Source organism: Montipora capricornis, chromosome 4 (genome assembly GCF_036669925.1).
Source record: "Montipora capricornis isolate CH-2021 chromosome 4, ASM3666992v2, whole genome shotgun sequence".
Taxonomy (NCBI): domain Eukaryota; kingdom Metazoa; phylum Cnidaria; class Anthozoa; order Scleractinia; family Acroporidae; genus Montipora; species Montipora capricornis.
In genome coordinates this window covers 49233137-49245636 of record NC_090886.1, presented here as the reverse complement: position 1 = coordinate 49245636, position 12500 = coordinate 49233137, and the positions used below count along the sequence as shown (strand labels likewise).

General features: G+C 40.5%; 1 protein-coding gene across 1 annotated transcript in view; it reads left to right on the top strand.

Annotated features, from left to right (window-relative positions):
- The window catches only part of LOC138044845 (uncharacterized), a 16678-nt gene that overhangs the window by 3833 nt on the left and 345 nt on the right, over positions 1 to 12500 (top strand). The window contains exons 2-8 of the mRNA XM_068891255.1: positions 4594 to 5208; positions 7264 to 7358; positions 7953 to 8112; positions 9406 to 9472; positions 9795 to 10066; positions 11262 to 11430; positions 12077 to 12500. The exon at positions 12077 to 12500 is cut by the window's right edge and continues 345 nt beyond it. Coding sequence (XP_068747356.1) covers positions 4621 to 5208; positions 7264 to 7358; positions 7953 to 8112; positions 9406 to 9472; positions 9795 to 10066; positions 11262 to 11430; positions 12077 to 12270 — 1545 coding nt within the window. The 5' untranslated portion in view covers positions 4594 to 4620 and the 3' untranslated portion in view covers positions 12271 to 12500. The remainder of the gene's footprint in view (positions 1 to 4593; positions 5209 to 7263; positions 7359 to 7952; positions 8113 to 9405; positions 9473 to 9794; positions 10067 to 11261; positions 11431 to 12076) is intronic.

The window sequence follows — 12500 nt, the reverse complement described above, 5'->3', positions numbered from 1 at the left end:
AGGACAGAACCTACTATTCAAAGGTATTTTTCCCGTTTTATGAACATTGAAGTCCAAGAAAATTGGGGGTAACCTTGCATTTTTCATACATAATTCATCAACAATGAATATTTGTAAAAAGCTTTAAAAATTCAAAGCAATGTATAGAATTCTTTCTCACATTGAAGCTTAACTATCTCAGAAAAATGCATGGCTAGGTCCCCGAATTTTCTTTTGGGATACCAAGAGCACTGGCTGAGTTCTGTTTTCTCCGCATAGTTTTAAAGCGCAAAAATATCCCTGTATTAGTATTGTGGTATTTAGTATTAGTATTGTAACGGCATCTAACTTAACTCCCTGAAGAAGTCAAGCCGTGCCTGACGAAATATTGGTAAAATCAAAAATATGTATCCTCACAGCCGTACAACCAGCCTTGCAGTATTATTTGGTTTTAAATTAGTAAGCATTATTAGTGATATAACACCTAATACGCTGAAACTTTGTAGGGTTACTAAAGTAAAGGTGCTCTTTCTATTTCCGGTTTTCATTCTGTTCAATTTTAACTCATTCAAATCCGTTGCCGCCATTTTGGAGAAGGGTCTATTCGGTCTGTAATACACCTATCAATGTTAAGCCCGAGGGAGGTCGGGCTACCCACGAGGCTTCGACTGTGAGGCTTGTCCCCACGTTGGGGATTTTGATCGTACGACATATCCCCAGGGTGGGGAATTTGACATGGCTACCATCTTGGATAATGATGGAAATCAACCTTGTTCTCATAGCTTTTCCCTCCCCAAAGAGTGAGGGAAAAGCCCTGCATGGGAATGATGTTGCTTGGAAATAACACCGCCATCTTGGAAAATATCCAGAAGACGTTCGAATGAACTTCCCGCGTTCGTGAGAGATGACTGAACGAATGGTGAGTGGTGCATACATTGCACTCTTATTGTGTCCAGTAAGGTCTAAAGGGTATTGTATTGGTCACCTTTATTCGCCCCAGGGTGGGAGCTTTTGATACTTTTGGCCAACAGGAGGCTACGGGTAGCCTACACTTTGTTCATAGAATTTTTTAGCCGACTTTCTTTAAGTTCACAGTATTTCAAGGGGATTTATTTTATGTTACAATATCTTGGTAAATATCCAGTTTCAATTCCGTAGTTTCAAGTCCACAGACACATTCCGTGACCCAATGATAGGGTTAAGTGCGATCGTGGATATTTGTTTTTATTTTTTTCTGAAGTATCTTTGCCGGCCGGAATCCTAAATCCTTGAATCTGATCATGGCTAATCGCGCGCTCGTAGCCGGTCCAGCTTTTTACGATACGGACCACGGTCCGAAATCTATTCTGTACTGAAACTGTTGCGGCTAATTGAAAATTTTTTCACCACGGCGCGTCGCCTCTTAAAATGCAAATTTTCGCTTACTAACCGTTGCAAAGAGAAGGCAAAGAAAAGGCCTGGTTATTCTTCAAAAAGGCGAGTATTCACATGATTTGGTTTACAACACTTTTCTGGTTTGCTGTTTTCGAGTTGTTGGTTTTCTTGAACTGTTGACAGTTGAACCTAAAACAACTTACACTGCAGAGCAGTTTTTTTAACTCGTTTTTTCGGTTGACATCCGTAATTTTCTTTGGAGTTCCATTTTCTAATCTCGTTTTATATTGCTTCATTTAAGAATATACGTATTCCTAGCTAAAATAGGCAACAAACACGTCGCGACGCTGTGGTTTTTCGCGTTGTTGTTTTTCGTGAACTGTTGACATGCTGTTTAACTAAAACGACTAACTGCAGAGAGCTTAAATAATAAGATATGAGGGCAGAGACAGATGTTTGAGTATATTCACTAAAATGTTTCCTGCTGTTTTAAGAACTTTTGTTTTATTTTCAACAAGACAAAGAATTTTAATACGTAGAACATTATTCTCCTATTTGCACGAATTTTTCAAACATCGTTGTTTAGTTTGTTTAGCTCGTTTCTCTGCACTTGCTATGAAATATAACAATAACACAGTATATCTCTTATTGCACCAAGAGATATTTGAAGTTCTGTTGTATCGTTAATCTGTTATTTTTCTCTGAGCTAGCTTTGCGAACTGAGCGCTTTTTTCAGTTATAAGTTAATTTCAACTGTGACAGTGCGACGTAGAGCGCGTAGAAAGACTTTTTGCAAACCAGTTTGCCTGGGTTCATTTTCAGAAAACAAATAGCAGAAAAAATAAATCGGCGTTATTCACTGGCTTAGGTCTGTCCGTATAGAGAAAAAGCTGTGCCCTCAGCCTTGAGTACGTCCCTCGGCCTGCGGCCTCGGGCACAGTTTTTCCCTATGCGGACCTCCCAGCCGGTGAGTAACATACATATCTATTTAAAACTGTTGTTAACGGCATTAATTCCAATCAAAACCAGAAAACAGATGCTTTGCAAGTCTCTACGATGACCTTTAAAAATATTTAATACATATTTCCCCATTAACCTGTCACGTGGTCTTCCGTGGTTTAGTGGTCATTGCGATTTTCTCTGAAAGAAGAGATACCGAGTTCGAATCCCACTTGAATTGCCTTCTACGAGACAGAGAAATCTTACGCATGCGCAGCCAGAGCGCGATTAAAAAAAAAACAGTCCAAAATCCAAGAACGGAGTCGAAAAATTATGTCGTCGCGGAGGTGGGGAATTTGACTCATTTTTTCAGAAAATCCCCACCCCATGGGTGCATGATCACAGGAATGATAACAAATTCGGACTCCCGCCTCGCGGTCGTCCGATTTGTTTATCCCGAGTAAGATTACAGACCGAATTGTACGACAAGAAGTCCTCTTACCGATTAGTCATAAAAATTACAATTTCCGTGTAAAGAAGGAGAGTGAAGTTACAAAAGAAAGGAAACATTTGACAAAGGAGGCGTAAATTGTTTAATGTGTCGCTCTCAAAGAAAGAAAGAAAGCCTAATTTAGGAGTCAGTACACTGTTTCTATGGTGATTGACCGACGGTTAGCGCTAACCAGGCTTCAAGCGACCGGCCCCTGAACGATAACAAACTGTCTGATAACAAATTAGAAAGTTAATTAGCGGTAAATAGGAGTTTTTAAACCAATCACAATCGAGTAAATTGTAGTTATTTATGATTAGAGATAATAGAGCACTCAGAACACGTCGCAATCAGTTAGATACTAGGGACCTTAGGATCTACAACGGCGACGAAAACATCACCTTAAAACATAACTTTGCTCTAGTATATATCTTTCGCGATTATTCCATCTCGTTCAAATCGTAAAATGTGGGCAAAGTATATTGGTACGAGCGGTTTCAGACTGAAAATAGAGAATGAAAGATTCTCCGTGGAATCCTCACGTTGTCGTCAAAACCTAAAATTTAGTGATTTCACGTGGTCGTCACGCAGAGGAACGGAAAAATATGTGCTAAAATCCGTGCCGCACGTGCAACACGATTAGTTATGCTCTTTTAACCAATGATATCATTGTTTTGTGACGTTTTGGTCGACGTCGTCGTCGTCGTAGATCTTAGGCCCCTTTCAAACGTCGAACTTTACATGTGCCGAATTTAATGCAAATGAGAAAAATGATCAAAAATCTATTGTTTTCGCTCATTTGCACTAGATTCGGCAAATGTAAGGTTCAACGTCTGAAACGTGCCCAGTATTCGGGATGGCGGTGCCGCCTATTTCCCTTTCGTAAACGGTCGTTGCCATTTCTCGGAACGGTCGTTGCCATTTGAAACGGTCGATGCCATTTTTTAGCTGTGAATTACACTCATTAGGTCTAAGAACTCGAAAGGTTGCGGTCTCACTGGTCATATGAGTTAGGGTTCGGGTTAGGGTCTTGTTTTGGGTGAGGGCTAAGAACCCGAGTTCGAGTCTTAAAATTTTTTCGGACTCTTTTTTTCCTCCAGTTTTTCTTTTATAAATGTTTTTTTTTTCTTTTTTTGTCTTAATTTTTGTTAATATTTTTTCTTAGTTTGTTTCTTTTAATTTTCTTTGAAGTGAAGTGAGTAGTCGACCGTTATAAATGGCATCGACCGTTTCAAATAGCAGCGACCGCTTACGAAAGGGAAATTTGCGGCGGTGCCAGCGAAATAGTCGTAACGGTAACGCTCTCTTTCAAAGAATTTCAGGCAAATTGGATTGTAAACATTAGTTTCTGTGATATATATTTTAGATATATTTTCGATGAGGTGAAAGGAATTGGAGGATTGTTCCCCCAAACCGTGACCGCAGTAGATTGTTCGCACAGTTAACGTCGCTCAGTTGTTCGCTCAGTCTGTCTGTTGTGTAATCCCAATGTGTACTGTTTAATGTTAGGTTCTATTTTATCTTAATATTATCGTGTCTTGTAGGATTAGTGCCATGTACGTTTTCCATTACACTACATCCCTCGATTAGCATTGCTATACGCGTGTAGTGTTCATTGTAAAATTAAAAAAAATTAATTGTATAATTTTTAGAAATAAACTTGAACTTGAACTTGCACTATTGAAAGATCTGTAAACAAATGACTACCACTCTGCGGCTACTCCAGGTAACAGACTGAACTAAAACTGGGTTAATTAAAAACTTTCAAAATACCGTAGCTAGACATCCGTACGTCATTTTACCTTTTTCAGTGTGATCTCACCTATACTTCTACTTATATGAAGAAAACTGCAAAGGTTATATTTGCTGTCTTTCTGGGGTTTCTGTCCAAGTCGAGCACCGACATTGCTCACAGTGAACAGGATGGTCTTGACGAAGTGAACAGCAACGATCAGGGAAAGAGATGCCCGAAGAAAGATATCCCAGGGATAATGCTACCATTTCCGCCCTACATGATCGTAACGCAAGGAAAAAATGGATCCCTCTTCGGAGAGGGAATCGTTTTTGAGTTCATCGCGAAAACTTTCGAAGGTTGCTGCAACGACGATGTCTCGGTCTACCCGCTTAACATGTATAGCAGCTTCGACACAGACATCGAAGACGACGATTTCTTTAAGGTAGATCTCCATAAGGCTGATGTAGTCTTCCCTGTTAATGAAGACCTGGAGGAAGATCTACTGTTTTCAGAAGTTAGTTACGTCTTTTATGACATCGTTAAGTCGCCTGGCTATGTTCTCATTGGTCGTATTGATCTGTACAACGAGAAGGCGAGGCATGTGGTGTTAGATTCGCTCTACGATTCTTGGCCCATATTTGTGTTGACATTTCTTCTTACAGGAATAGCGGGAATGGCTATTTGGGCGTTGGTAAGTTGAGTACCAAATCCTTAAATCAAATAGGCCTTATGCTTGATGAAGGCATATGCTAAAAATTCACCACCAAGCCTCGTTTTCACAAAATTATTCACATCATCTGGATATGAAATACTGTTCTCGTGAGTATTCGTTACAAGTTTGCTCATTTGGGATTCAGCTGAAACTAAAATTTACAAGTTTGATTTTCGAAATCGAGGCTTGGTGGTGAAATTAGTCAGACGTTATCACACATAAGGTTTATTAATGAAGCACTTTCACTCTCTCACACAGTGAAAACTCACCTCTAGGTGCAGACTAAATCAATTAATCCTTTGAAAAGAGAGATTTGGCATCGCATTTAGAGCGAGTTTCAATCGACTGTCGTAAAACCAAAACCAAAGCAATTACTTTGGCCAATCAAAAGGACGGAGACAATCTAGTAAACAATGAAAACTCGAAGTAATTACACGTAGCCGACACAAAGCGCGGGAATATGTGCTCGCGCGAGCCACGATTGGTTTTGGTTTCTCTTCTGATTGGTTGAAAAAGTCGCGCAAGAACTTTGAATCAATCACTGAGTGAAGTGGTGCAAAACCAACGCAATTTGCTTATTACTTTCGACACTCAATTTAAAACCGCTCTATGGCAAACGGGAAACGTCCGACTAAAATTGCGTTTTGCCAGGAGCAAATAACTTGACGTCATAGCGTCACCGAACCGGAACCACCTTTGTTGCTTTTGCGGCAAAGGTAGTCCAAAAATAGATTGGTCTGTAAAAATGCCGTGACATAGGCTTAGTATGGGAGTTGCTCGCTCTTATTCATGGGTTTCTGGTTTTGCCAGAAGTCCCAGAGGTGTCGATCTCTCTTATTTGTTCTTGGCCCATGCAACAGTTTACGTATTACCGGTATCTAAATTTAGAATACAGGTTCCGCCAAATAATGTGTAATCAGGTTGGGCCTGGTGACCTCAAGGTTCCTAATTGGTTCGCATACAACCAAGTAGCCGCACCGGCTTGAGACTTAGTAACCAAGCCTCAACTCCCCCGTGTGGGGTTGAGACTTGCAAATGCAAAATCATGGAGCGAGCATGGGATACATGCTGCTCTTTTTTTTCCGCGAGAATTTTAGCAGTAACTTCTGGGTTATGACCTTCTTGTTTTTGCCAAAAAAAAAAAAAATGGAAGAAACTCGTATGGTGTAAGTTCATTTCTTGACTGTTCGCTACAGGTATCAAATGTAACTACTCAAAAGAGGGAGACGAGTTAGAATAACATGCTTTTCATGCCTTTATGACAAGAAGCAGCCCCTCGATGCTAAGGCACTCTAATGATGTAGGTTGGCCCGATTGAGTGACTGGAGGCAACGATAAAATGTTAACGCAGAAGGCTCAGGAAGAGGTCCTGGGAACGAAGTGGTTTCGCCACTTGAAAACTTCAAATTGAATTGTCGATGGTGATATGGAAAGCTGTCCATTCGCCCTTTGCATAATCAGATTAAATAACGAAACGTCTTTCTTTCGCCCCCGTCGGCAATGCAATAGGCCATTTCCAAGTTCATGTCTGCCTCCTCTTCAAAGCGAGTCTAAGTGCAAAGTTTGAAAGTGATGAAAATTAGTTGTATACTTTACAAATGAATAAAACTTTTTTTTTCATAAGAAAAACATGAACATGAACTTGGAAATGGCCTAATGAATTGTCGATGGTGACGCGAGAAAGAAGTTTCGTTTTTTAATCTTATTATGTAACTGGTGAATGGACATCTGGAAAAGAAATTTTAGAGTTCCAGGTAGGAATCTAACTCACGACGGCCGTACCACGGATATGACAAAGTGCTCTACCTGATGGAGTTCAATAACTCCATTGGTCAGCGGGCTCGAAAATGTCGTGTGATCCAATGTGATTATGCAACTATCGATAGTGATAGTGTATTCAGATGCGAGGATCTTCTCGTTTTCCAGCAACGGGAGAAGGGATTTTCTTTGCTGGCCTTCTCGCCCGATGCCAATCAAGTAGCATGTGAAACTTCAAATTTGTCATAATCAGTTAACGATTACGCTTTTTCCTAGGAGTATCATGTGAAAAACGAAGAATTCCCTCTGTCCTTTACGAGAGGCTCTTATGAAGGCTTTTGGTGGGCTTTTATCAGCATGACCACTGTTGGGTAGCTATGTTCATTAATTAACCTTACACCCTGTTTAAAGTGCTACTGCGACCAAAATACAATTCTTCTTTTTCTTTGGACACTAATTGACCCAAGTTTTAAGTTCTGATTTTAAAAAGACACCTGTCTATTTTAACTGGAATTTTGTTATTTATTGGTCCGCCATTACTAACTTTAAAATCTTGGGAGAGCTGGGTCGAGGAGAAAATGACGTCATAGACTTACTGGTTTAAGGAATGCAATGCGTGTGTACGCGGCTGAATTAATATGCAGCACGGGAGTTTCGGGCTTCCAGATTTTTAAACTCGTATTTTGCATATATAATAAGTGGCGTTTGTGTTAAGCGAACACGCTTTCAAACTCTGAAGAAAAAAGGAAAATGATTTTTTGGTCATAGTGGTACTTAAAGATCGCAAAATATGGCTAGACCTCTAAAGACGACTCTGCACAAGGGTAGGAAAGTCAAAAGTAACGGTAAGATCGTGAAGGCTGAGATTGGCTTATAGTGTTTTCATGTAATTATGGCCTAGACTGTTATCTTAATATCCTTCCTGTTGATTAAAACGCTTCATAACTTGTATTGCTTCCATGCAGATATGGTGACAAAGCTCCGCGGTCGTTCATTGGTCGCCTGTTCAGCATATTATGGATCCTGGTTGGTTTGATTGTCATAACCATGTTCACTGCTACAGTGACATCGGCGCTCACAAACAGTGCTTTGCCAGAATTCACGAACGCCTTGGGAGGAATGGATGTAAGTTTAATCACATGACCTCCATGAGTAGGTGAAATAGACCACTTTCGATACATTAACACCATAGTTAATAGAGAAGAATGGTTATGAAACCCGACAAATTTCTTTGTTGTATGCTTTTGTTCTCGTTTTTGGTCTTGACCGTGCACAAAACACAATAGTTGATTACTCCGTACCGAGGAACTAAAGAACAGAAACGTGTTGGTAACGTAATTCATGCATAGTGTATTAGCGCAAAACAAAGATTGTGCACGGTCGTGGACTTTCCAACCTAAATCTTGGAATTTTTGTTACGTCCTTTGATGTTTACCGAGCTTCAAAATCAGTCCTCTCTATTAACTATGTTAAAACTCAGTCCAAAACAAAAGGCATCATCTCGAGGCTCTGGGGAATAAATGCAAGAATTTGTATGAGTTTATTCCCCAGAGCCTCGAGATGATGCCTTTTGTCGGGGACTGAATTTTAATAAATCGAAAGTGTACTATTTAAGTCTCCAATGACATGTATTTGTTCGAGGTTCTTGAGTAGCATACATTACGCCTTTAGAAAAAGTCAACCTATGATTTGATATGAATTGAGTTGGTTTCACTTTTGTACAGTGTGCCTAATTAGTGCCCCAACGCTAAATGCAGTTGACACTAAAATAAAGTTCATTACTAGTGAGAACAAAAGAACAGAGTCGATGTCCATCGAAATACTGCATTCTTTTGTTAAAAACAAAGGAAAATACAAACTTTCTCATCAAAATCTGTTCTCGTAGAGTTCGAACTCGAAGCTATCTTATTTGATGCTCATTTTATTTAGATTGGTCTTCAATTGAGTGTTGAAAGTAATTAGCGAATTGCTTTGGTTTTGCATTACTTCACTCAGTGATTGGTTCAAAGTTCTCGCGCCACTTTTTCAACCAATCAGAAGTGAAATCAAAGCCAATCGTGGCTCGCGCGTGCACATCTTCCCGCGCTTTGTGTCGGCTACGTGCAATTCCTTCGAGTTATGATTGGTTTACCAGATTGTCTCCGACCCTTTTGATTGGCCAAAGTAATTACTTTGGTTTGGTTTTACGCCACTCGATTGAAACTCGCTCTAACATGAAAAATACCTTACGGTTAATTATTACCTTGCTGGTATTCACGTACGTGTATTCCAGGTCCTGGATGACTGACTTAGACAGCATGCTTCTATCAGATAAGGGTCCGATGATTGTGCCCCTGTCCTCTCTTCCATACAGTGTCGAAAATATCCAATGCTTGCGGACATTTTAACATGATACCTAATTTGGCCCCCCTGTTGCAGGTGGGTGTGCTCAAACGAGACAGCCAGGCTGAGGCTGAAGCAAGGTACATTGGAGCAAACCCCTCCGGTAAGTCGGTAACAAAAAAAATGTTTCCTTACTTTTTAGCTGGAAAAAAAGGAGTTATAAGTACACTGTGCATGCCGACGTCCATTGGTAACAGTTGCCTGCCCGAGGCTCTACGCTGCACGGGACAAAGGCGAGCGAGCGAGCGAGCGAGCGAAAAAAACAGAAGAACCGAGCGTAGACTAATGAAAGAGAGGGATTAAGAGAGCTGCTCCTCAGTCCTCCCTTCACCTCAGTCTTTATTCCCTCCCCTCCCCGCCGCATAATGTTGCATAGGCTCAAAATTGGTGATTTTTTCGCATTCCATATGCTTCTCCGTTCTTAGTGTACACTGAAATCGCTGATCTGAATAACGCCCTTTCACGCCAGGAAGTGGAAGGCATATTTATGGAGACGATCCAGGCTTACTACCATTTCAAGGACAACAACGATGAAAACTTGCGAGTATTCCAATCTGTACACGATAAGGTCCTGTACAAGATGGCACTTAACACAGACACAATGCGGGAGTTCTTGGACGGAAACAGTTGCCTCAAAACACGCCTGGAAAACCCTTCTATTGATCGCCTCGTGAAAAATTTTACCAAACCTATGAAGGTACTTTGTTTGTTCCTTTGTTTGTGTTGAAATGAACGATGGCGCGATCGATCCTGACGAAACCATAAAAAGGGGACCTGCAAAATGCCTGTCTGGCAATATGTTTTTTGATAAGCATTGGAGGAGGCAGTGTGGCCCAGTGGTTAGGGCGCTTGCCTTGAGATCCGGAGATCCCGGGTTCAAGACACGCTCTGACAATTCGTTGAATTTGATCCTGGTAGTCCCTGGTTCAACTTCTCAGCTCCACTTGTAAATAGCCAACAGGTTTGCCTCCGGCCAGTTGGGATTCTTAACAGTTGTTGTTGTTCTGTTCCGTCGTTTCGTTGTGTTTCATTGGCCCTGAAAAGTCCCTATGGGGAGCGGTCAATTAAGTATGTATTGTATTGCTATCATTATATTTATTTTAGACTTTCCCCTCATTCCATTCCATTCCACTCAGTGATTGGTTCAAAGTTCTCGCGCCATTTTTTCAACCAATGAGAAGTGAATGAGGCTCGCGTGTGCACATTTTCCCGCGCTTTGTGTCGGCTACGTGTAATTACTTCGAGTTTTGATTTATTTAACGGATTGTCTCCGTCCTTTTTGATTGGCCAAAGTAATTACTTTGGTTTTGGTTTTACGACACTCATATGTCCAGGTTTGACCCTAATTAGATGCACGCGGATTTCAATAAGCGTCACGAAGTGTCCCCTTGCTCTTCTAGCCAACTTTAACATCACTTGTGTCTCAGAATACAGACAATTTATGTCACAAAGTGTCCCCCAAATGCTGCTCTTTAAGTGAAGATTAACTGCTACATTTACCCAAAGCTAAAAATAACGCTAACCTTTACCCTTACCTTATTGTTGAAAATAGGTAGCAAATGCTTAGACTTAAAGGGACACTTTGTGTTGGATGTCAAAATTGGGCGTGCATCTAATTAGGGTCAAACCTGGACATAAGTGACACTCATTTGAAAACCGCTCTAATAAGAATATGGTCTATTAGGTCACGAAGTGCTACGCTTTTCTCTCCAACTTCGACATCACTCATTTACAGGAATGCAGACCATTGAGGTCACAAAATGTCCCCCTAAACTCTACTCCTTAATGAATTAAAAATAAGCTGCTGGATTTACCCCAACCTGAAAATAACCCTACCCTAACAAAGTATTACTGCTACAATATTTACCATGAACTCTCATTGGTTTCTACAGTTTTTTAAACCTGCCGTGGATACAGAGGGTCTACTGTCAGGACATTCTAAAGAGACCGCTTTTTTCCTTCTCATCATTTTGGGAATTTCTCTTGGTCTTCTAGTTCTTGGAGTTTTGGTGGAACTGTCTTTAATGAAATCAAAAAGGTTTCTCCGTAAAACGTGTTTTCGTGAGTATTTTTTTCCTTCCCAGAAACTTTATTAGTTTGAAGAGAGGAGTATTTTAAAACTTTATTTATTTATTTTTTTTTTTGGGGGGGGGGGGGTGGGGGGGATAGGAAATTGGGTAGAACTGGGTTGGGGATGTGTGAAGACTCATCTATCATGAATATATAATAACTTTTTTTTTCAACGGAGATGCGAGTAACTGTATATTAGTTACAAGCATGGAATGCCCCTTTTAACAATGCAGTTTTTCATCTAAACTAAGGACTTTGTCCAATTCTGGCACTGGTCTCGATTTATAAAACTGACGTAATATGAAAGAGAACTTTTCGAACGCGAAATTCTGTCGTTTTTAGCTAATTGCAAAATTTCCTTCTTTATGGACCGTATTCATAAATTGCGCCAAGAAATTATTCTTTTGCCAATCACCCTTACTTGCCTCACTTTGGAGCAAAAATTCTTTTGAATTTTGCTCGCGCTAACGAGGCTAGTGAGGATGATTAGCATAAAGACAAAAGAATAATTACATAGCCGCCATTTATAAATACGGTCTAATGCATTTTAATAATGCAAAGTAGCCTCAGCCTTCCGCCGTTTATATGTTTCTTTTTTTTTTTTTTTGCAATTAACAATGTGCTCGTTGTTCTGCAGACAAAGAAACTGTGACCGAAGCGGGTTTCAATAACACGACGGACACGATGAAACAACTCGATAGCATAGAACAAAACCTAGAGATTCTTGCCTCACAAGTTCAAGATATGAGAGAAAACCTTTCAAGGACAAACAGGCAACACATAAACAACGACACCCTCAAGCTAATGGAGATTCATAACAGCGTCTCTTAAGTCTAAACCTATGCAAGTCTAGCCAGTAGGAAACCGAATAGTTACCACTTTGGCGGGGACGAAGCACCCAGTACAACTTTCAAAAAAGCCGCCATCTTGGATTGGTAGCGACTCCACAGAAATGCCTGGGAGCCGGAGTAATAATGAAGAGGAGCGGCACTGGAGCGAGCACAGGTGGCCCGAACTCTGAGTTTTTTTTTGGTGAATTTAAAGACTTTGTATGGCGAGTT